Source organism: Symphodus melops (genome assembly GCF_947650265.1).
Source record: "Symphodus melops genome assembly, chromosome: 18".
NCBI lineage: Eukaryota > Metazoa > Chordata > Actinopteri > Labriformes > Labridae > Symphodus > Symphodus melops.
In genome coordinates, this window is record NC_136708.1 from 13,385,588 (window position 1) to 13,410,612 (window position 25,025).

The 25,025-nt window shown below is 40.6% G+C and overlaps 4 protein-coding genes across 5 annotated transcripts in view; 1 reads left to right on the top strand and 3 right to left on the bottom strand.

Moving 5' to 3' along the window:
• cd164l2 (CD164 sialomucin-like 2) overlaps positions 1–3,070 on the bottom strand; it is a 102,379-nt gene extending 99,309 nt beyond the window's left edge. Inside the window, exons 1-6 of one of the 2 annotated variants that reach the window (XM_079368587.1) lie at positions 2,688–3,070; positions 2,208–2,294; positions 1,790–1,882; positions 1,662–1,703; positions 1,284–1,443; positions 1,017–1,042 (exon numbers count right to left, since the gene is read on the bottom strand). In XM_079368587.1, coding sequence (XP_079224713.1) covers positions 1,024–1,042; positions 1,284–1,443; positions 1,662–1,703; positions 1,790–1,882; positions 2,208–2,294; positions 2,688–2,766 — 480 coding nt within the window. In that variant the 5' untranslated portion in view covers positions 2,767–3,070 and the 3' untranslated portion in view covers positions 1,017–1,023. Of the gene's footprint in view, positions 1–631; positions 1,043–1,283; positions 1,444–1,661; positions 1,704–1,789; positions 1,883–2,207; positions 2,295–2,687 lie in introns of those variants that run through there. The other variant, XM_079368586.1, reaches the window with a different exon arrangement.
• A 3,931-nt stretch (positions 3,071–7,001) lies between these two features.
• gpr3 (G protein-coupled receptor 3) lies at positions 7,002–10,653 on the top strand. Its single transcript, XM_079368231.1, has 2 exons — positions 7,002–7,252; positions 8,245–10,653. The coding sequence occupies exon 2, from the start codon at positions 8,274–8,276 to the stop codon at positions 9,264–9,266; it is 993 nt and encodes a 330-aa protein (XP_079224357.1). The 5' UTR covers positions 7,002–7,252; positions 8,245–8,273; the 3' UTR covers positions 9,267–10,653.
• Positions 10,292–17,621, bottom strand: wasf2 (WASP family member 2). The gene is made up of 9 exons (XM_079368229.1): positions 17,426–17,621; positions 16,141–16,304; positions 15,840–15,974; positions 15,561–15,714; positions 15,005–15,122; positions 14,759–14,880; positions 12,756–12,914; positions 12,060–12,529; positions 10,292–11,727 (listed from the first exon to the last, which is right to left on the bottom strand). The coding sequence occupies exons 2-9, from the start codon at positions 16,271–16,273 to the stop codon at positions 11,567–11,569; spliced, it is 1,452 nt and encodes a 483-aa protein (XP_079224355.1). The 5' UTR covers positions 16,274–16,304; positions 17,426–17,621; the 3' UTR covers positions 10,292–11,566.
• An 880-nt stretch (positions 17,622–18,501) lies between these two features.
• LOC306839499 (putative methyltransferase-like protein 24) lies at positions 18,502–24,585 on the bottom strand. Its single transcript, XM_079368230.1, has 5 exons — positions 23,587–24,585; positions 22,375–22,473; positions 20,642–20,778; positions 20,199–20,466; positions 18,502–19,725 (listed from the first exon to the last, which is right to left on the bottom strand). The coding sequence occupies exons 1-5, from the start codon at positions 23,917–23,919 to the stop codon at positions 19,420–19,422; spliced, it is 1,143 nt and encodes a 380-aa protein (XP_079224356.1). The 5' UTR covers positions 23,920–24,585; the 3' UTR covers positions 18,502–19,419.
• Positions 24,586–25,025: the final 440 nt, after the last annotated feature.

Below are 25,025 nucleotides of genomic sequence, written 5' to 3' on the forward strand. Positions count from 1 at the left end.
ACTGTGCAGAATTTTACTAATAAATTGCTGTTAGTATCAATATATGAATTACACTCATGAAGGGAGAAAGATGTTTTATATCCTTAGTTTATTCAGCCCTCTGTAATTTGACATACTGGCACACCCTAAAGGTCAAACCTTTACAATGATGAACTTAACAAGGACAGAATGATTTAAACGGGTAGTATCACGTCTCTTAGAGTGGCTATAGGGCTAAAACTATCATATATCTAACATATGAGCAATGGAAACAGAAATCTGACACAAAACAACATTTTCAGAAGAGACATGAGCTTTTCAAGACAGAACACACTAAAATCAGAGAAGTTTTGATCGTTTGCGTTATTTTGGTCTCCCCTCCATGGCTTCCATCATCAATCATTTTAGCAATCCAACTCACTACAAGTTAAAAGAGGTTTCATTTACAGATGTTATTTTTCTTGTCTCAAAAAAAGCAATGGTTGGCTCAACAGTAAAAACAGACATTCTCTTCAATAATGGGCCGAATCTAGTGGGGAACTCATTTTGTTGCATTTAGTGGTTCTTAAAAACACTTAAAATACCTGTTTAGTCCTTGTCTGACCTATTGTTTTCATTTTATCATATCTCCATTTCCCAAAACAACACTGTGCTCTTTACACAGTTTTAGTTTATTTTATTCAGATATAGGTTGTTTTGAAAATGTTATCACTTAAACGTAATATCTTAGATCACAAAGCTGAGAAATTAAAATAGTTTGTTTCCCGTTTGTCGTATATTGTGAAAATTAACAGCCACATTTCTCTGAATTATAAATACTACACACTGAACATGCACAATACATTAGTCTGGGGGGGAAATGCCACTTTATAACACACCCATTCCCCAGAATTATAGGGACCAAACCGAGAATGACAGGGGCTCAGAAAGAAAAAAAAAAAAAGAAAAAAAGAAAAAAACACTCTTGTCGTCACAAATCGATGAGTCACTGCTCGGCTGTCCTCTAGGCTCGTTTGTTTGTCCTTTACACTTCTTCACTGTTTTTCACTGTGCTGGCTGATCTCTGTAAGAAAATGGAATTTTAGTTTGGAAAGATGCAATTAAATATTAGAATCAAACGCAATCTAGAAGGATGGTTAAGTATGCAAAACACTGTGTTAGGCTGCTATTGGTCGCTGCCACCACTAGAGGCCACTGTTGCATCAACAGACGTCGCTTATTACAATAACACTTTTACATGCACCTTCTTAAACTGATGCTGTCTCGCTAAATTGTTTGTCCTCTCAACATGCATCTTAACTCACATGGGGTCATAGCTGCTCTGCTCTTTGGATTTGAGGAAACGCATGGCCAAGAAGCCCCCTGCCTGCAGACACAGCACCAATATTATGCCACCGATGAAGCTTGACATGTCAAACTTGGCCTGAGAGAACTCTGGTGATGGATTGGTGTTACTTCCATCCCCTGGAAGCAAAGAAAGAGAAGATGTTGATAGGTTTAAATAGAAATGACATGAAAGGGGGTGTGTGGCGGAAGGAGAGGTGTTTTACTGGAAATGACTGAGTAGCAGTCAAGGAGTGGGGAACATTTAACTCAGCGCTTATGGGAATAATAAATGTCTGACGCAAGAGGGTGAGAAGGGGAAGGAGGGGGGATGCTTGAGCAGTGTCCGCACAATTTACCTGAGTCACCTCCACCTCCTCCATCAGCCACAGTCTCTACAACTGAAATTCAACACACACAATAAAGAAGTGTTACTCAGGTTGCATATAAATATCTTGGGTTGATTTTAATATGTATTGTTGGATACCTGTGCACAATTCAGACACTCTAGTCCAGCTGCAGTTCATGGCGGTGTCTGCGGAGTCACCCTGATCAGTCATACATCTGCCTGTATCATTACCTGAGACAGAAAACATGCTTTCAGGGTGTATGTTTGTATGAGTGTTACTGGCATACTAAATAATTCAGTCTTCTTGTACAAACCAGGGAAGCTTGTGTTACAGCAACCTCATGATTGAATTACTATCAGAGGTCAGAGGTGTATGACTGTGCGTGTGCGTGCGTGTGCGTGCGTCTGTGTGCGCGTGTGTGTGTGTGTGTGTGTGTGTGTGTGTGTGTGTGTGTGTGTGTGTGTGTGTGTGTGTGTGTGTGTGTGTGTGTGTGTGTGTGTGTGTGTGTGTGTGTGTGTGTGTGTGTGTGTGTGTGTGTGTGTGTGTGTGTGTTACCAGTTGGACAAAGCCTCCAGACACAGCCTGTCAGGTTGAGCATGGAGTCTCCGACACACAGGTCACATGACTCAGCCTGAGAACAATCTATAGAAGGGACACAAAGCAGGCAGGGGATTGAAAGTGTCACTCACAACAAGAAACACAAAAACTGCTTCACTATTTCAAGCTGTCCCACAGGTTTGGATGGCATCAAAACATGCCAAAGTTGGGGGTCAAAACTGAAGAATAATGGCATATATGTCTGCCAAAGATAAAATGATATTGAAAAGAAAGACATCGAGTTTACTAAAATACAGAAAAGGGAGACTTGTGTATAAGATGAATAATAAAAGGAATGAGAAGACAAGGAAAGGAGACATCAGATACTAAGGATGGTGAAGGAGGACACACACATTAAGTCTCCAAAAGAGACCAAAACCCACTTAGATTGTTTTACAGTAAGTACATAAATGTCAAACACTATATATGGATCCATACCTGACTGTGAATACACAGAGGGCACCACAGCTACAAGCAGCAGAATGGAGCAGAGGACCTTTAATACCAGCGGTTGCATCCTGACAGCCACAGAGCACTGACAATGACAACTGGAAACTTTGAAGAATTCTAGGAAGGGAAAAACAATCCAAAAAATGTTTCCTCAAAAAGGCATCCAGTAGTTGCAAAAAGTGATCAAGCTCAGGGCTTGAACACTGAGGCAAAGACAGAAGACCGAGAGATATGTGTAACATGAGCAACACCAAAACCTGGTCTCCTGGCAACCATCTGGCCAACCTTAACCCTGCTGAAATACACACCAGTTTGGACGGAGTGGCACCTGTTCACTGAAGCAAGCATTGCATGCATAAATACTTGCATTTCCACATGTCCTTAAAACATCACAAATTAGAGTGAGATGCATACTAAACATTGAGGACCCAAAATCAAGGGAGAATGCGATGTAATTTAAGTGCAAATGGTCAGTGATCAGAATTCTTTTGTTGGCTGAATTACTTGTATTTTAAAATGTTCAAAATGGGTGTGTGTTTTAGGATGTACTGAGAAATACCGGACAAGTAATAGGATGATTTAAGAAATATAAGAAAAAAATAAGATTTAATAAGAGTCTACAGCCTACAGTCTACAAGTTAGATGCTGATCAAGTTATAGTCTGAATAAGCATAGAATTACGATGAATTAGCCTACATCAACACGTTAACCTGTTCCCAAAATAAATGCTAAAATATTAAACAAGTGTATTGCTCATATCTTAACATTCTTATTTTATTAAGTTAGTATGTTCAAGTTTGCTAATCAAAGCTGAGCGAATGGGAGTGTGATATAAACATTGAATTGTAGTTTGAGTTGTAATCCATTCAAAGGATGTTAATATATTTCAGAGTACAACAAGGAGATGGACTGACAGAGAAACAGAGAAACAGACACCATGCCCTGAGCTAAGCAGCTGACGTAGCTAAAATTATATTTGTTACACAACGTTTTATCTTTTAAATTTGATACATAAACATGTCCAGACCTCTTGAAATGTTAAAACTAAGCAATACATGGGGGAAATCACTTTTTCTATCTTTTTACATAAATGTGTACAAAAGACGCCAATTGTCAACATCTAAATTTGATTATTCACATTCTTTTTTAATCTAAAATGACGATGTAACCAATCCAATAGAGGTTGGGATATTTCAGAGTCGATTGATGATGTTGAGTGACAGGCTGATAGACAACACAATCCCCAGGGCAACAGCTTACATGGCTAAAAATATAACTGGGTTACACAACTTTTTTTTGTATACTGGATACTGAAACCTTTCCAGGCCTCGACAATCCTCAACAATAACAAAACTCAAACAACCTCATAAGCAAAAAAACAGCAACAAAAAAACTCTTTCATTGAACTAAGCAAAAGTTATGTTCAAGCTGCTCAACTGTAACTTGCTAAAACATGTCACAAGCATCTTTGTTTTCAGTAGCAAATGAATAGTCACAATCATTAATTTGTGAAATGAAACAGAACCATTCAGATCCTATTTGGCCCTGGTTTTCCACAGTGAAACTGTTTTATTTTTAAACAATCATCATCATCATGTTAGAAAGGGTCTGGTGAAGACAGGTCATCAGAACTAGCGTTGTGTCTGTTGATGTGTGTCAAGAGTTATCCAGTCACATCCAAACAGTTCTAAATATAATTTTAGTAAGCACATACATTGTTGTTGGCATTAAGCTTTCAGAAACACTGTGACAAGGTGGTAGACAGCTTGAATGTCAAATCATCACTTCAGATGTGTCTTGTGATGAAGAGCTCCCTGGTAACTTGTCAAACCTCTCAAATATGATTTTTGTCTATGATTATATTGTACCAGGATTTCAAGTCCTTAAGTCGAACAAAATAATTACTGCAGTAAATCTGACAAGATTTCAAACTAAGTTAATTTGTGTATTTATGTTTTGGTCCCTTCAATTTTATTGCAAAAGCATTGGTAACAGGATCTGCAGATACGTGCTTACATAGAACAAAAGGCTTATATGTGTGTACATAATTTGATTGTAAAATGACTTTTTGGGAAACTTTTTGTTTCAAGTCTAGTTCATAAAAATTACTTTGCATGTAGGTGCACATTAACCTTTTATTTATTGTATGTGTGTTCATTCATTTGTTTGTGTGTTTTAGGGTTAATATGGCTGAGCTTTACATTATGTATGTAAACTAATGTCAAACACCAACGCATAAATAGCATAAGCTCATTGCTACTTGTCTTACATTGGATAGTTACTTGCAGTTGTTTAAAGATGTATTGATCTTATCTTATCAAAATGTAGTATCTTCTTTTCACACCAAAAGGTAATGTAATTAATGAGATTAGGGTGAACATTGATATATTTTATGTAAACTGCGTGCTTTATTAATGTCATGGTGATAGTCAGTAACTGTTTGAAAATTTACTGTGCAGAAATAAAAAATAAAACATACTATTTATCATAAGGATCAATCTTCCATGCCTTTGGAATTGATGATCTAATCACTAAAGCCTGATTGATCACTTAGTGGAGTTGCGATATATGATACATATAGAAGATTGCTTCGGGGTGAAAAAGCACTCAAACATGCAAATCACCAACAGAAAACGTACAAACTCTCTGACCTTCAAAATGTTTTGTGATGTGGATGCTCTGAGTCATAGACCCAGGCCAGGCCCAAAACATCGGGTCTATTGAGTCGAGAATCACGACACACTTTTTTCTTTATGCAGAGAAATCCACCAACATCACCCTCCTCACCTCCTCCTCCTCCTCCTCCTCTCACACATACATGGCTCATATACACCCACATCTCAAATGCTCTCTCTCTCTCTCTCTTACACAAACACATTCTCTGGGTACATGTGTAGAGCTTCACTGTATGGCTCGTCTTTATGTCGTCGTGCAGTAAAATCCAAAAGGATGGACCGCAAAGCTGGCGAACACGATTTACTCCTCCACTGAGGCTCCCACCGACAATGCTACAGTTTACTCGCTTAGTGTTGCTCGACGTTCATTGTTTTTAGCGGTAAAAATAAATAAATAAAGAATCATAAAATAAGTCGTCAGGTATAAAATAACAGCTGTTATTTGTTTTAATTTATGAGGGGTTCGAGTCGAAAATTGTGAAGATGACACATGTTGCACTTCAGATCCGTTCTGTGACGTAGGGGGATCTAATCGTCAGGAAGTGTGTCCTAATATGGCTTGAGCAGGACGAGATTCCCCCCTCCCCATGGGTAGCGCATTGATATGCGCGACCACGTAGACATCTGCAGCACCCACGCTCACTATCAAGTCGGGGAAGCCTTGAATCCCCTGCTGCTGTTGTGATACAGCAGGAGGCTGAGGGCATGTGTTTGGATTCTTAAATCAATGATGGGACTATCAATGCATTAGATAATTTTTGATCATATGGAATTTTTCACGAAGACATCATCGATTCATGTCTGTGCTGACATTTCCAATTAACTTTCCAATGATTTAAGGGAGATTAAATGTTGGAACCCTTAATGCGCAATTTAAATTAATATTGAATTAAGTCAAAGAGGCATTTAGCCAAGCCTGTGATCAATACTGACGTTACATAATGTTAGGTTCATGATAAGAATACATAATAATGTCAAAACTTAAAATAAAGTCAAACATGGAAACAGGGTTTTTTTATTCTGCTGAACATTTTGTCACAGTGAGAAGATTTTTCAATATTGATATAGAAAGGAGGACGTTTCGAAATTATCATATGTATGAGTGTTTGGGTTTTGTATCTAAGGACACATATTTGGTACATTTCTTGCAATATTGCAACTTGTCACTTAACTACGATGGTTGGGGAGGTGTGTTTATAATGAGAATATGTCCTCTCACACAGATTAGTGTTTCTCTGCAGGATATCGCCCCATGAGTCATCCTGCTGCGTTTCAGCACCGAGGACAGCTCCAGCCATGAACTCGGTCTTGAAGCTCGACATCTGTAAAGCCCGCCAAACAAAAACAGACAGAGACTTCTCATTCAACCAGGCCCCTGGTCTGATTGAGAAAACTTGTGTATGTAGGGGGAGGGTTTTTTTTTGTGGTGAATATTTACAAGAAATGAGAGCTAGAGAGTAAACCGCAGTGGGAGGGGTCACAGAGCTGCCGCATTTTTCTGAATGAAATTACTCCTCATACAGCCCCCTCTCTTGCTCTCCCCGCATCCCGAATGTCGGCAGCTTATTGGTCGAGCCTCTCAGTCACTGACGTCAGGCATGCTCTCTTGTGGATGAGTTCACGCGCATGAGAATCTATTCTGCAACCCGTCAGCGCTCCGGATAGACTGAAGAGCAGAGGGATGCAAGGGACGCTATAAGAGAGAGTTTGGAGCAACTTTTGATGAAGACAGCACGAATAAAGGAGCGCCAGTGTAACCAAAGACAGAGACTGTGCTCTTTTTTTTATATAAAGAGCATCACTCCAGACAGCATCACCACCGTCTTCATCATCTGTATCTAATAGGCGGAGAGAACAAATCTGGATTTGCGTTAAAAGGTAAGATGAATATTCCATTTAAGATTATTTACATGTTTGTGCGATGCGTGCGTGCTCGTGTGTGCGTGCATGTGCTGGGACATCCTCTGTGCTGCAATGAACCAGCGACTGTGTTATACAACAGGAGGTGGGCTATACCATCTTACGCTGAAACGTGACAGAAAGGAAAAAAGAAAGACTCTAGGATCCTTAAAAAAAACTGCTCTAAAATCATCTTTGAAAATATTATAATATATGTTTAGATGCGATATTCGATCCAGTTTCCTTGCAGCACATTCTGCAATAACAGGCAGACCAGCTAGATATCACAAGCATCTTAACCTTGTAACAGGCATTCCTCAGATAGCCTAACTGTAAACCAAGTTAGCAACACAGGGTTTCTCGATTCTTTTAATAGGTACTGGAGAATCCTTAAGAGATTTTGATAAAGGCTATAGTTGAACTGGACACTGACAGAACGGAAACTTCCGACTGGAGCTCCCAAACTTAATGAGGGGTTAAGTTTAAAGATTGTAAATAGTCTTATGAAGGGGTTGTTCCACCTCGATGCATTAAGCAAACAAATTGATGATGTTAGTTGCAACTTGAAGCGCTTCGTTTTATTTGCTATTTAAGCACATTTATGATAATTTGGGCTTGAACACAATAAATTAGCCAAATATGATAGGTGGCGTATCAATCTAATAAATATGCTTTCATGTCATCTCTAATAATATATCTAAATACGTGCGGTTTTAGTCATTTAGTTTTTTCCCCTTTTAAAAGCTACATAGAAGCAAGACATTCACACATACCGCTCAAAATACTCTCTGTGTTTTTGTTTTTACAGCTAACTCCTTTATATGATAAGAGTGTAACATCGTGCCTTTACCATAACCTCTGATGTCACAGCCGGCTTCATGCTGTCCAACAGGATAAAGCAGCTTTTAAATGCTATATTATTGATACATTTGAGTTAATTCAACATGTTTGTCCTTGTTTTTCTTTTTTAGATTGTGTTTCCTGTGACAGCTTATCAGCCATGATCCTGAACACCTCTGATCTGGGCTGGGATGAGTCCTCAGGTGCTGAATCCTTCTTCCCTCTGGACCTGCTGGATACGTCCCCCAAATATGAAGTCCCACCCCTCACTGTGTGGGGTGTGGCCCTGTGTGTTTCAGGAACTCTCATCGCAGCTGAAAATGCCATTGTGGTCACCACCATCTTGGCCACCCCTTCTCTTCGTGCCCCTGTTTTCCTGCTTCTTGCAAGCCTCGGACTGGCTGACCTCCTGGCTGGTGTTGCATTGATCCTGCACTTCCTCTTCTTGTTCTGTGTGGAGCCTAGCGATTGGTCAGAGTTGCTGACCTCTGGACTGCTGGTAACATCACTCACTGCCTCACTCTGTAGCCTGATGGGTGTAGCTTTGGACCGATACCTGTCTTTAAGCCAAGCCCTCACCTATGGTTCAAGCCAATCTCGTCACAGAGCCGCCATCCTCCTGCTGCTGGTCTGGTTGGGTGCTTGCATCATAGGGGCAGGGCCTGCGATGGGGTGGCACTGTCTGGAAGAGCCAAACTCTTGTTCTGTAGCTCGACCTTTGACCCGGACATACCTATCACTTCTATGTGGTGGCTTCCTGGTGGTTGTGATGATAACCCTACAATTGTACGCTGGGATCTGTCGCGTTGCGAGGCGGCATGCCCATGCCATCGCTACTCAGAGGCATTTCCTACCTGCCAACCAATCATATGCAAGCAAACACAGCAGTGGGAGGGGCTTCTCTCGGTTGATCTTGGTGCTCAGTGTGTTTGTGGGCTGCTGGATGCCTTTTTCACTCTGGGGGCTGCTGGGAGATGCTTCCAGCCCTCCTCTATACACCTATGCCACCTTGGTGCCAGCGGCAGGGAGCTCGCTGCTGAACCCAATCCTCTACAGTCTGAGACACAAAGACATTCGCAAGGTGCTGCTCCAGGCCTGCTGCCCCAACAGATACACTCACAACTCGCACATACACTACCCTGTTGATGTGTAGACTGCCAAACATTGCCAACACACAAGATCTATGCCAGACATATCACTGTTTGTGTGCCAAGATACACACATAGCTGCATCGACTATCATTCAAGTCCAGAACATGAAGTCCAACACTCCCACGTGCAAGCAGCACTTCTCTGAGAGATGAAGGCCTTCTGATATCAGAATGTCCTGAACTGTCCTGGCGGGCGGCCATCTTTGGACAAAATCTAAACGTACTGTCTTATGAGTACTTTGTGCCTCGTCCTTAGCCAATTGTAGATCCACTGGATCCCCAAACCGAAACAATCACAGGGACACTGTATGTATCACCACTCTTTGAGGGTGGATTTAATGACCATTGGCACTTTAATGTGATGAGAGAGGATGTTTTTAAATGTAAACCTATCACAGTTTGATGATGTATGTGATCCAAAGCCCAATTTAATGTACTTGAATATGTAAAAAACACAATGTTCTAGACCTTCTCGATTCTATTTTGCACATGCTATTGAAGGCACTTTGAGAGGTACTGACCAGTTGTTCATGTTGCACAGCCTTTTTGAAATGAATAAATATTTTATACTGATAAATAATAAATATGTCTTTTTCTACCAGCCGACGTCAGCACTCTTCTCTTCTCTGCTTTTAGTGTGTATGTCTGTCTTCCTCTTTAACTCAATTAGGCACAGACAGGTGCTTTCTCTTCTGGTATCCTAAATTATTTGGTGGTTAAGCAGCCTTCAAAGTATTCATGCAACCACTGCGTCTTTTCAAAACTAGCCATGATATGAAGATACACTGGTTATGCAAGAGGTTTTTCTCACACTCCTACTCATTTTCTGAACTGTATCTATTTGACTCTTTTTCACACTCCCTTCACAGGCAGCATGTGAGCAGGTCTGCAGCACTGACATAAAAGAGGATGAGTCATAAATAAAGTATGAGCTGTCTAATGCCAAGGCATGGAATATTTGGGAACTTGTTATTCAACACATCACAGTTTTTTACATAGCTAACAGAAAAATAAATCAGGGACCTCACTTCATTTAACTCTCTTTATTGAAATTACTATGACAATTGGGAAACGTAAGGCAAAGAAGCAGAACTTTGGCTAAGCATGCTGATTGATTGTGCTTTAACAAAGGCAAATACAAATAAAAGGCACTTGAAAATATTGTGGTCTAAATTTAACATCAGTCACTTCTATATTTGACTCATCAATGGGCAGCTGTTTATATTTATGCTGATCAGAGTCCAGTGTTAGTAGCCAAAGAAACCTACACTGACACTGATTTGCAGGATAAAAAGGCACTTATCAGGCAGCAGGATAAGGCAAAAGGCTGCCTGATTAGACAGAGCACAGTTATTAAAGCACCAGAGTATAGTATATCCCTAGAATAGATTTTTTTAAAAAAGCAAAGGAAGAAATACACAACAGAAGTGAAACCCAGTACAAAATGAATCATGACATTTGTGTTAAATGTCTGCATATGTTCAGCATGATCTCATCAAACACCCCGGGTGTCTGCGATGGACCAATATAGCACATATCACACATCACACTGAATTACTCATTCAATAATTTGTTCCCAAGCTATGACAATGTCTCATCCACCAGTCAATTGTTCCCATGACAACCACCAAAAAGAAGACCACAGAATACAAAAGTGAAAGAAGAAAAGTGATTAAAAAAAATTGTGCTTCAGAAGAATACAAAGGGCATTATTGGTGTTTAGTAGATACAACTCAATGTGCAATATAAACATTACATCTTTATTATATAGTCTACTAAAGAGCAGGAAGCGCTTGATGTCATGACTGAGTCTGTACAATATGTGTATGGAGGTTATGTGAACTCCTTCTCTATTATCCTCTGCTATAAAAAACAAAGACAAATTAAGTCTCACTTTTAACCGGTAGCTAAAGGTATCTGAGTCTGACAGATACTTACATGAAGACAGATGTGGTTTGCTTACACACAGACTCAGCAGAGAATACATTGCATAACACACTCAATCACATTTGTGTCATCCAATTAAAGTAGCTTTGAATCGATGCACAACCAGGCAAAGGCACTCTCCATTTTTGGACTTTTGTTTCGGTAAACAGAAATATATGGGTTGAAGAATGCGATTAATACATCACCTGTACACACACACCATGTGCGCATACACTCAATACTTGACACACACACACACACACATCGTGCAACTCTGCTTCACGGTTACTTAATAAAGTGATCTGAATGGAAATACACTGATATTTACAGTGGAGTAAAGTTACAAAGGTGGTAGTGAAGGTGGAAGGGCATGACGATCAATCGGACCACTCATCATCGTCAAACTCTGAGGAGTCATCCTCGCTGTCGCTGCACTCCACAGCGATACGGCGAGACAGGATTGCAGCCACGTCATTACCCACGTTATGATCCCTCTTCTCTTGCTCCCGCTGTGCCTCCACCTTCCGTAGGTTGAAACCTGAAAGGATGATCGGAAGGACAGTTAGGATTTGGGAGCTATCATATCAAAAACAAAAAAAAAAGGTTTTATGGAAACAGAAAATAAGTTTGTTAGGCCTGAAAAAAATCCTCCATCGTCTCTTGGCCACAGGTGGGACATCGTGGTAACAAAATATATTCAGCATCAAACTCAGGTTATTTAAATGATCAATCACATTTTTTGAACGTTTTACTAGAAGTAAGGAATATGAATTGAAATGTGCACAAAAGCTACAGCTGCTTTAATAATGTACTTGCATTGAGGTCTGCATATATCAATTAAACATTCATCTGTGTTCTGTGGTGTCTAACCTTGTCGAATGGCCTGGAGCAGGTCGCTGCGGGGATCATCTTCAGGCTCCGGCTGAGGTTTGGGAGCAGCACTTCCACCAGAGGGAGGAGGGGGAGCAGGGTTGTTAAAGGATGAGGGAGGAGGACCAGGGGGAGGGGGAGGAGGAGGAGGAGGTGGGGGACCACCACCTGTAGGTACAGGCGGTGGAGGAGGAGGACAAGCAGCGGACATAATAGGTGGAGGAGGGGGAGGAGGTGGAGAGGAAGCAGAGGAGAGTGGAGGAGGGGATGGTGGAGAGTCGAAGCAAGGCGGAGGTGGTGGAACTCCGAAACCTGAGGAAGGAGGAGGGGGAGGAGGAGCAGGGGGAGGGGCTAGGTTGGGGCGAGAGTTTGATGCCGGAGAGGCCATGGGGGGAGCAGGAGGTGGGTGACTTGGACTCAGCACACTAACACGCTTCGTGGCTGGTGCGCCATACTGTCCATCACTATACCTGCAAGTGACAGGGTGAGTTAATGACAAGTGAAAAAAAAAAAGTTAAATCTTTAGTCTGAGCTCAATTTGAGCTACTAAACAACCACAGGCTTAAAGTTAGAATATAGAAAATGTATTTTTTATAGGATACAGCTACACAACACGTGTATGTTGAGCACGTGTTTGCAGCACGTGTGAATATATATATATATATACACACGCTTATTATTCAAGACACCACTTACGCCATATCTGGAGGTGGAGGAGGCAGGAAGTCATCATTGCCAGGCGGAGAGAAAGGGGAGCCAGGATCGTAGGAGTAGGAGCCGGTACTCTGCTCAAGTCCTTCAGAAGTGAAACCGTCTCCAGATCCAATACTGCCATTTAGACCCTCAGAAGAGTCACTGTCAGTCAAAAATACACTATGTGTCACCTTTATTTATTTTCAGTTTTATGAACAGGCAAATAATGTAAATGGAATCGACAGGTATTGGTCAGGCACATGTGAGAATGTTTCACAAATGCACTGAAAGCAGACAGTAATAGGCAAATATACCGTAAATTCCGGACTATAAGCCGCTACTTTTTTGTCACGTTTTGAACACTGCGGCTTTTACAACGATGCGGCTTATTTATGGATTTTTCTTGCGGGACAATGAGCTCCTGCCGCAAAAACATTTGACCTCGTCACATCGGATCTTAATATCAGTCATTTTGCGCTTCATGCACGCACCCTCATCATGGAAAACACACGGAGAAATACATATGATGCAGCTTTCACGTTAAAGGCGATCGACCTGGCTGTCAAAGAAGCTCATAGAGCTGCTGCACGTAGAGTTAACACTTACAGCGACAACAGAGACTGAGGAAGTGAGTGATGAAGTCATTCTTTGTCACTGAATGGATGGACTTTTTCTTGTGAAATGTATTACTGTATTACGGTAATCTTTTTCATCAGCCGTGTTACAGACACTGTTTGATAAAGGCTTTGTATTTGCGGATGTTACCGGTAGCCTACGTATTTAATTAAAAGTTAAAACAATGTTTTTGTGTCACGTCTTTCCGTGTAAATAGCTCTTGTTATAACGTGAACACCTGCGGCTTATAATCAAGTGCGGCTTATATATGTACAAATACATTTATTTACTTATTTTTAGCCGGTGCGGCTTATATCCAGGTGCGCTCAATAGTCCGGAATTTACGGTAGTAATAATATTAGCGACAACTAACAAAACTAAATAAAGTAAAGTGACTTACAAGATCGTAAAGACCAGAGGAACAACTTCACTCCAAAAAAAAAAAAAAAAATATATATATATATATTTATATATATATTTATATATATATATATATCTTTGTAACTTTATAAGCCTAGTGTATGACAGAAATCTTGCAAATATACCATTGTTAATAAAGCCATCTGTCTCATTTTTTTTTTTTTTTAAGATTGACCTTTTTGCTTTAATTCAATAAACAGTGAATAATGTGGAAAACAAGGGAGAGAGAGAGTGGGGAATGACATGCGAGAAGGAATTAAATTTTACTGCTGGATACGTAATCAGCAACTAATTAAACAAAACATTCCAAAAATCAGTTAGCTAGCTTAAGATAACAGTTAATGTTAGCATAGCATTTGGACGTTTTAATACTTTATTCGTCGCTTACATATTGCCAGTGAAAGGCAGGATACTTACATCCCTGATAAGCTTCATCTACAAAGGAGGCCGAATGAAAACACTACTTAGTTCTGCCCCTGATCCTCCATCCTTCTTCCCTGCTTATGTACATGCTAATTCACAGCCTCTCCATTGGATGTTGTTTAGGCATATTTGGGGGGACAAAGTGATCCCCGCCTCTGTACCGTCCTCAGATGTAGTAACAGAGGCGCAAAGGGATCAGCTGAGCCAGCAGGAGAGCGCAACACTGTTCTGATGTGCATGTCTGACTGCGAGTCCATGCGGAGCTCCCGCTGTGGCCTATTTCTGCAACGTCGAGATGTAATGTGAATTCAAAGACCAGGACGCCGATAATAACGCCGTCGCAGAATCAATATGGCTATACAAAGACGTTGGCTGAGCTTAGTTACGGAGCTTTTGTGGATACACAGTAAGAAAAGGGCTACTGTTGAACCAAGGAGCTAAAGAGAAAGTTCACAGGGCAATTATTTCTCAGTGACTGGAATACATTCATAATCCTCCCATTGACCATGTACGTATCAGTGCAAAGCTGTTCAAATTCATCAACTTACATCAAATCATTCTTCGGCACCACAAACTCCTCCCCCATCTTACGGCGCTCCCATTCCTCCTTCCTGGTCTTGATCTTTCGTGGATTGAGCGTCCGTTGGTTCAGATGGTCTTTCTTCTCCTTCTGCTCAGAGAGGAAAAAGGTGTAACAGACGCTTGAATCTAAAATGATTGACGTGACCATTTTGGACTTTCATGTAAATTGCATTGTGTGTTTGATTATGTGTGCCATAAAGTCTCTGTCTCACTCTGTGTTTCCGTTTCTCCTTCATGATGTCCTTGGTGTCCTGCAGCATTTTCTCCTTCCACAGGTCAAAGAAGTACGATGGATCAGTGTAAAACTTCAAGGCCTCTTTTCCGTCATCTCTGCAGAGAACCAAACATAAATATTATGCTTACAGCTACTTATCAACTCTCTTTGTAATCTTGTGTTCTTAAAACAAAGCAAGTGTGTGTTAACAGACCGCATGTGTCAATATATCAACAAGTCTAAAACTGTCCTGTGAGTCCAACAACATATGCTTATTATAGAAACAGGGGATTCCTCCTCTGCAACAAATGGAACATAGTTTGCAAAAAGCAGTAGTGGCCATCAACTTTCAATCTAACCGCAGGGCATCTTCATGTTTATACATGTTGATGGGGACGGCCTGCATGTTCATAAGACAGGTTGGCTAAAATTATGTACGGCGTGCATGTGTGGGTTTTCTTGTGCCCATATTTAAATGCACACACACTCCCATGTTATGTCCCTGTGAATGGATATGAACCAAGAATATGTATCTGAGTTCTGCTCAATCTTACCGGTATTTACTGAGATTATTGAGAGGTGGGGGCGGATTGCAGTCCATGTAGGTGTCCTGTACAGGCATTGGCAAAGATGGCCTGGTGAACATCTGCTGGTCCTGGGTCAGACTGCTGCGGAAGGCCTTTCGAGTAGTGATGGCCTGCAGAGAGACTGAGCAAGCAACAGTCAGGTCAGACAGAGAGTCGGTTATCTATCTATGCCGCTTAACAAGATGGGGAAAAAATGTCATTGAACAAGTGTATGATCATTTTCAGTGTGGTAGTAATAATACTTACCCTCCTCTTCTTTAGGGTCCAGCTGAGTGACTTTAACCTGCAGACGGTCCACTCTCTCTCCCAGTGAGTTAACCCTCTCTGCAAATGCTCCAGCCTGGACAAAGAGCTCCCCAAACACATCCTCTGCATATTTACCTACAGACACACACAGTAAAACAGGTTTATAGTGTACCTAAGTCTTATCTATGTACAATGTGTCAAATTAAACTTTGGAAACGTTTGTTTTAATAAATAATACATAGTTGTGTTCTCCATATTTCAATGACTGACATCATTTGATAAACACACTGCAGACACTCACTGAGGCTGCCCAGCTGGCGGATGATGTTTGACAGGCTGATATTGGTGACACATTCTAGTTCACTGCGGATGTTGGACGGGATGGTCTGGCGACACAGGTGCCGCGGCTCTATATTCCTCGTAACCAGAGGCATGGTGGGCCGCTGTGGGTGAGGGGGCTCAACCCTGATGATAAAGATGAGGTTGGTTATTTTAGGCAAAGAGAAAAGCATGTGTAGGTATTGAAAGAAAACAAGGACATTTCAAAGTAACAATGTGATGATATTAAGTTATAACTTTGGGTTTACTCATTTGCCAAACAATCAAAAATGAACTTTGTCGAACAAAAATTAGTGATTTATAATTAAGAGAATCTGCAGCATTTTCTATTTTAGTGTCTGCAAATTGAAACGGGTTAGTTCCACTTCTAATTTAGTCTCACACACATGTGACAACCAGACACATGTATAAATAAACACGGGGCGGCCAGAAGCAGAAGCAAAACCAAAGTCTTGCTTTAATCAGCAAGATGGACTAAAACCTGAACATTCAACAATTAAAACGGATTTCATTTCAACACACTTTTGCCTACAGTAGTGGGAATATGTAGTGCTGTGTTGCCATTCCTAAAGTGCTCAGAGATTTGCACTGACTGAAGACTCTTCCTAAGAAAAGTGGACAAAGACAGTGCAGGGAGGCAGAATTTGGCTTACTCTAAGTATACCCTGCACTGCTTCCTATACTCCATTTTGGTTTCCTAATTACAGTCAATTTATCATGTTAACGTTGAAGCTTCTCAAAATGGTGAGGTCATTATACTAATGTTAATAGGTGGATTGTAGTGCAGGGACTTTTCTTGATTTTTTTTTTTGCAAACACTATATCTGTTCATATTTTTAAAACAAGAATACTGTAGGCCTAACCGTGCCATGTTTATTAATGCCAGTAAAGCAGAACTTGTTACAGCTGTATGTGGATGAAGAAGCCTCTACACCGCAATGTGCGGTTACTACTGTCAACTTATTATTGTTAATATAACACTTAGATTTTTAAAGGACGTATAAGTGCGCAATCATATACACAATAAGCGTTTCCCTTCCCAAGAAACAACAACAGAGAAAAACAAGTGGTAAATGTTCCACTTTTAAGCCCGAAAACACGAGCTAAAACGTAACTTGGGATCTCGGCCTTGTCAGAGCAGGAAGTAACTTGTAAGTGCCTAAAATGTTGAAGGAATTAACCAAACAACACTATTTGTTATCAATTTAACTTGTTGGAAACACTGATGATTAAAAAAATGTACTTACCGTCTAAAATTTCAAGCGTACGATATTTCTATGCAGACTTGTTGTTCCGTCTCACCATTTCCACAAGAGATGTTCAGCGACAAAGTATCCGACCAAGCCCGACGGAGCAGTGAAGTCCCGGGATTGTGAACTTCTGATTGGTTGAAATGTATAGGTTATCGTAGGTGATTGGTTGCGCTGCCTGTCATTCTGTTTTTTGCTAAGAACAGGATGTGGAAAATTCAACGTAAAAAGCGCACCTCCGCCCTGACTAGTGGCAAACATCTGTCCGTAATTTGCGTAACGGAGGGCGGAGGCAGAGGCACATTCCAGCGTATGCTCCAGCGAGTTGGAACGCGTCCGAGGAATGACTGGCATTGAGCTCACTGTGGAGAAAAGCACTTATGAAGATTAATTACTTTCCTGCCTCACTAGGTGGTGAGTGTTAAGTGCATCGCTCCCTTAACCTAACCTGTCCAAACGGGAAGAACGCGATTCGAGACCGGTGGTAAAGGCAAGCCATTTTCCTGTAAATGTTCATTTCTCCAACCAGCCTATATCACTGAACTGTATGTATAGTGGGACTGTTGGACTACCTATGTATTTTGCATGTAGAAATTAAACAGCACTTATAGTATATTGTCTTGTGTCAACATGTTGGGCCGTGTTGTAGGCTACATGCACCTGTATTGAGATTAACTAAAGTGTGACATAAATCATTTTGTTTCCTACATCGGACATACAGCGAGTCCCCTCTTCCGTTTAAGACAATCCTTGTTTTTCTTCTACTTTGAGTAACAACAAACGTATAGTCATGAGTTATAACATAACATTTTTATCTGAAGCCTATCAGAGTTGTTGGTCACGTGTTGAAAAGTTTGCTTTAAGGTGACATGAATAATAGTCTAATGTGGGGCTGCTCATTATCGAAAATCATAATCACAATTTTATTGACTGATAATATGATCACGACTCTTAAACCTGATTCATCATTGATTTTACAACAGCTTGATTAAATGCATTTATGAACAATAACACTTTTAACCATTTACCTACCTAAATGCTTTGGAAAAATAAGCAACAAATAAAAATAGATACGTGAAAAAAATATTTATTGGTAGTTAAATAAAAATAAATTAACTTTTTTTTTAAGGTGGTGTACTTGTGTGGCCAAAGTCTAACAAGAAAAAACTCCCCACACTCCCTCACATGACAAAATCTATGTTCAAAACAAGCACAACAGAGTATGTAGCACAGTATTTTTGTAATCTTGATTATCTTGTTGTCATGATTGTGGGAAGCCAATATTGCAACTGAAATTGAAACACGATTAATTGCCCAGCTCTACATATCTTATTTCTATCTTACATGTAGAACTAAACCATTAGGTTTGGTATGTGCCACAAATGTCAATCTCTTAAACCTAAGAAGTAATGCAACCCAGTTGTTTCCAGGAATGACCATGGTTTCCCCATTGGACATTAAAGCAATCAATAAAGTCTGTCTGTATTAAGTATATTATTGTGGTTTGGTTTATATGGTTATATTTTGTCTCTCTCTGTTTTACAGTAAAGAGCAAAAATGCCAGCTTCTCATCGATGATAAAAAGGCAAATAATAATTTTAAGGCGTAAAGAGATAAACTGCTGAATATGCCTAAAAGAAGGAGCTGGATCAGATTAATCAGAAATGGGTACACAATAACATATTATGGTGGCTCCTACACAAACGTATACATCTGTTATGTTTTAAGAAATAAAACTGAACATTTGCATACCTTATTACTTGCTGAAATTAGCCCTTTTTTCGAGGAGTCATAAAAGGGCAGATCCTTTCATCACCACTAGAGGGAAATGTCATCTTAGAAACAGTTTGAAAATACCAGATTAAACTGTTAATTGTAAGAAAAGTTTAACTTCAGCAACTATTTCCTGTAGACCTGCTGTCCTTATTTTTGAGGCCATCCTGAATGTCTGGTCATGTATATACAACTCTGTACATTCACATCTGAGAGTGTCAGTGTCTTGTGTTGACCCAGCTGAGCGTGTAGGAGCTGTGAGCATTTGCTACTGTCTGTTTTAGGACACTTTGACCCTCTCCTGCAGCGCTGTGGATCAGCTTGAGTCCAGAGGCTCGGAGACCCTGAAGGATGCTGAACCAATAGCGTAGCACCTCCTCATTGGTCCCGCCTACCTCAAAACCTGCCCATTGCAGGTGCATTGTTGCAACCAGATGATGGACACTCTGCAGAGTTCCTGACTCGATCCAGTTCTGGAAAACTCTCCACTCGGCACTGAGCAGATCAGCATACAGAAAGTGAACCTTAACAGAATAGAGATTATACAGAAAAGAAAAGATGGTCGTTAGGACTGCACAACATTCATCATATATTCACATTCAATTAAAAATAAGTCTTATTGGTACTTTGAGGGAGTTCTCAAAAAATTGAAGGGTGCTATGTATAACCCTTATATAATTATATACATATATAATTTTTTATTTTTTTTAAATTATTATTACTATTTTACTTTTTGTGCAGAATACATTTAAAAGTAAAAATTCAGTCCAAGAACTGAAAGTATATAGCTCCCTCTTGTGGCTGCAGGTCGTAACTGGGCCAATGTCTGATTCACTGAAATTGTTTCCATGGTAGCCAGGGATGGCGCAGAGCCCTGTTGCTATGGGAACGTAGAAGTAAGAGAGCTTTCTGGGTGTGTTGGGTCGAAAAAGACTCTAAGGTATGTTTGTTTGGCACTGTTTCTCCAAATATCTGTTTGTGTGTGTGTGTGTCTTACTGTGTGATGTCCCAGAGCTGCCATGATGTCTGCCAGTTTTTGAGAAACACTACTCAGGCTGCCTCTTGTCTTGTGCTTGTGTTTCCTTGGCGCTCGCCACTCCAGCCACATCTTGTGCTGGCTTACTCCGCCTCCATCCCCATGGTTACTTGCCAAACTGTTTCCAAGGTGACGGCCAGATGCGTTGGAGTTGCTGGGATCAAAACTGTGGACTTCACATCCCAGCCCTAACATGGTCTTTAGAAACTCTGCATCTCCCCCATCCATACTGGAGAGGCAAAGACAGACAGGGAGACAGAGAAGCACAGAGGTGTTTTGAGGATTATTCCATGCATGATTAAATATGCATTGTTTATTCCAACTCTGCCAGTGAACTGAATGCATAAGCATCAAAGCACATGCATAGGCACGCATGAATAGAGAGTAAAAACGTATGGGCATACCTAAAGGAGTAAGCAACACACAGAGAATCATGTGTGGGAAGGAGCCAGTCCTCAGCACACAGCAGCCAGTGAGGGGAATCTGGAGGGAGTTGTGAAGCCTGAGTGTGACCGGGAGACAAAACCCTGGAGCAGTTGAGCTGGAGATGGACAGAAGAGCACAGATGAGATGGATCAAGCACTGAGAACACTCCTTTGTTGCACACATATAAAGTAAAACGAAGCTAAAAAGTGGAAGTTGGTTGAAAGCTTATCTTGTGAAACTTGTGAGACCAGTTCAGATGGGAAGTTCTGAAAGGGGTTCTAAGATATGAAGGCAGGTATTTATTTGAATAAGGTATGTTTTAGGTGATAAGATGTTTGTAAAATATGTATCTTCAATATGTTAGAAATTCTAAACATAGCAGATATTTAATGTCCATGATAAGAAGGTTCAGTACAATGCTTGCACAGTACAAGCATTCAAGGTCTTTTTTTATCTCACTTCTGTATTTCTCTCTGCCTCTGCACACAGATTTAAAGAACGAGCCTCAAAAAAAGCAAACAATGATCTTGTAAGAAGTGAGCACTAAATGCTAGATTCAGTTGATGATAATGCTAGCACACTTAAAGCAAAAATCACCACAATATAGTAATAATTTCTCCTTCCAGTTTCCCAGCACTTGGCACTATATGGATTTTTTTAATTCTTGTATGGGAGTTTCCAAGCTGGAACAGAAGTCCTCACTGGCTTCAGGCTTTGCTGAATTCTGCTGCCAGAACACAGACAGTGCTGGCTGCTCGTATTACTGCTTTGTTAACCTCCACACTGGAAGTCTGCAGTTGTAGGAGTAAAGTTGGAAAAAGAAAAAGTTTTTTTTATTTCTCTTGAGGCCTAACTTGATCTAACTCTTGGCCGCAGTTTCTGTACTGCCCGTATGAACAGCTGAGTAGCTTGACAGCCTCAGTAAGGGCCCAGAATATGAGTGAAGTTACTCCCAACCTGAGGGTCAGGACCTGTTAAATTGATTCATAAGATAAACCTGAAGGGAATAAATAACTTTGTTGTTTGGAATGTCTGACTTTTTTTCTTCTCATTTTATCTTTTTTTGTCATTGAATTTACACCACTTTTTATATTTTTTTCTTTTTGTAGCATGAATAAAATATCTGCCATGGTGTGGCTCAATTGGTAGAGTCATCATCTCTCATCTGGAAGGTTGAGGGTTCGATCCCGAGCTCCTGTAGCAAGCATATCTGATGTGTCCTTGCTAAGACACCCTGAAGTGCTCCCTATACTTCGTCGGTGCTGTATTAATGCATATGAATGGGATTACTTCTGATGGTCACACTGCATAACATTGGTGTGAATGGGTGTGACATGCGGTGTAAAAGCGCTTTGAGTAGTCAGAACACTAGAAAAGCGTTGAAAAGTTTCCCTCTTTTCCCCTGTGTTTCTCCGGTCTTCCCTTCCCTTGTGTTTCCTGCTGTGTGTGTCTCTGAGAGTGGTCATCCTGAGGGCTCCTCATTTTCTTCAGCAATTACCATGTACTGATTACATCAGCCTGCTCCCCTGTTCCTCATTCCTGCAGCACATATATACCCTGGCTCTTCAGTCACTTATAGCAAAATTGTTAATTGTAGTACAATGTTAATACCAGCTTAGCAGAACTATAGAAAGAAAAACAATTAAAACAATAAGCAATAGGGAATCCTCCACCCTCCAAATAATGAAACACTACATAAATACATTTTTACCTGAGGCCTTGAGATATACGTGATGATCCTATTGAGTTCTGCTGTGAAGGATGGGTAGTTCTCAACCCATGGCTGCATCTCCAATGTTTTTGGCTCCACCTGATAAAATTCACAATCAATGTGTTGATATAAGTAAGGGGACTGAAAAATGTATAGGAATGTAATGTTTGAGAGTGTGTGCCCCGAGCCCCAGGTAAGAGTGCGGAGGAGGCAGGTTGCAGGCTCTGGCCTCTGACCTCTGGCTTGAGGCACTGTAACAAATAAACAAGCACACACAAACACATAGAGAGCCCCCCCCCCCCATCAAATTCAGAGTAGGCTCTGTGATCACCATAGTAACCTTGTTGGTAAGGGGAGGTTGATGATTCACCAGAATGAGTCAGAGAGTTTAGCCTTGGGCAGAAAAAGAGACAGTAAGAGAAAAGAATAATTGGTGGGGGGAGGTGAGGGGTAAAGGGAGGACACTGACACCCAAATTTATGAAGGTTGAACCCACAGATCAAGGTTACACAGAAAACAGCTGTCACCTCTCTTTGATCAGGGGTCAGTGCTGCACTAACCTCTGCCCCTGACCTGCTCCATCGTGTCTGTAATAATTCACAGAGCTGTGCATTGACCAAAAATAACAAATAATATACCACAGTATGGACAACAGAAGTTTCTTTGAAAGTCTAATCCTAAAGTATTCAAACACAATGACCTTTAAATGGTCTCCTCTCACTTCAAATAATGTAGTCTGTAACATTCAAAGTAAACAAAATTACAATTTAATTAAATGCAAAACATTACGATAGGATTTTTTTGAAAGCTCATTTTAAAATATGAAGAAGAGGAAATTGATATACATTATTCTTAATATAAATTGTCTTTAAAAAAGTTATACAGTATTCAACTTCAATAAGTTAATGATAGTAATTTATATATACATACAATGAAGACCTGTATGTGATTCGTTTACGACTTACAGTATATTTGTTAAATCTCACCCCTGCTTATCCTGTCATTTGCATACCTTAGCCAACTTCTTGTTTTGCCGTATGTACTGTAAAAGGTTATAATCTTTTTCCTTTTCTTTTTTTTTTTAAAATATGACAGTTTCACACAGTTAACATGTGCAATATCAAACACATCAATTGTTGTTGAATAATACAATTCATTTTATTTGGCATCAATTAAAACTTGATTTCAGGTAAACTTATCGCTCGTGCTTACCTGGCGCGAGAGCATCTCGTTTTCATCCTCATAGGCGCGTGCCCCCTCCTTTCTTTCCCCATTATCCATCTCTACCTCCTGCTCCTCCTCCTCTTCCTCCACACCAGGTAGCCGAGTGGACGGGGATATCCGTTGGCGTGATTCCCTCACCGGTTCAATGCTAATAACGGAAAAGGCTACCGAGCCCTCATGCTCCTCTACCCCCAACCTTGCAGCTCGGGGACCGACGACGAGAAGCTGAAGCGCGAGAAGTAATGGTGGGACTGTAAGAAGTAGAATCCCCGCGCGGAGGGATAGACCACCGCGTCCCCACCACCGCGCGCAGGTCAGCATGCCTCCTCCTTGGCGGCTGCACGGCGTATCTGGCACGATGCCCTGTTGTTAAACAGTTTCTGGAGGGCAGCAAGGAAAGTCCCAACTGAGAACACACCTCCTCCTTCTTCCTTTTAACCCCCAGGGGAAAGTTGTGATGACGAGGCGCATTCCTTGGTCAACGGTGGCCTTATTGGCAGTGGCTGTCGTTTTATTTAGCCCATAACTACAGTTACAGTTAAGTCACTTTGTTTGGGTGATATCCCTTTAAGACTACGCAGTTAAATGTGAAGGATTATGCCAACAACTTAAACAGAAATGTTAGTCGTTTGTTCACCAAAATGTTAAACTTGAATAAACCCGACAAAAAGAATTCAGAACAAGCCTACATTTACGCCATTGTTTAGGCTGAAGTAAAGTTGTTAAATAAAAAAAGCTACCACTTACTTTCCCCAACAATATTTAAATGTTTTTTTATGGACAAGACACATAGCCTACTATTAATATTTTAAGAATAGGCTATTTTGAAAATGAGACATAGACCTACAGGCAACACAAGAAAATGCAGGACTCATACGAGGAGCTATAGGCTTAAACCTTGTGGTTTCAATTTACATATTAACTTGCAAGCCTGAATTGTGTTATTGTCCTAACACTTATTGAGACAATACAGGTTCTATAACAGCTTGCTAAGTAATTTGCAGTAGTTTTCTTTGAATTCATCACAGAAAATGTTCAATGTATTGATGCCTGACTCAAATAAAGATAGGGTCATTTTAGACCAAATTAAATAAAGGCCTCAGCTATTTATAGATTTTTTAAATGCTGTCATTTTGTATTAATTTAATATGGAGGAAATGACTGACAAGAGCTTTTGCTCTCCAACCTTTTTCTCTGTCTGTCATGTCATGTTGTTGACAGTGCGTGTCCTCTTCCACCATACAGTGGAATGTCACAGCAAACACATTTCCTCCGGCCATGTCTGAGTCTATTTAGTCAGCCTGTTGACAAACTGTACACAACATGCAGCCAGTAAACTTCCCCCATCTGCTTTCTTTCTCTCTTAGTCCCTCTGTTCTGCACGCACACACATATACACAAGCTGCAGATGTACAATGTTTGCTCTG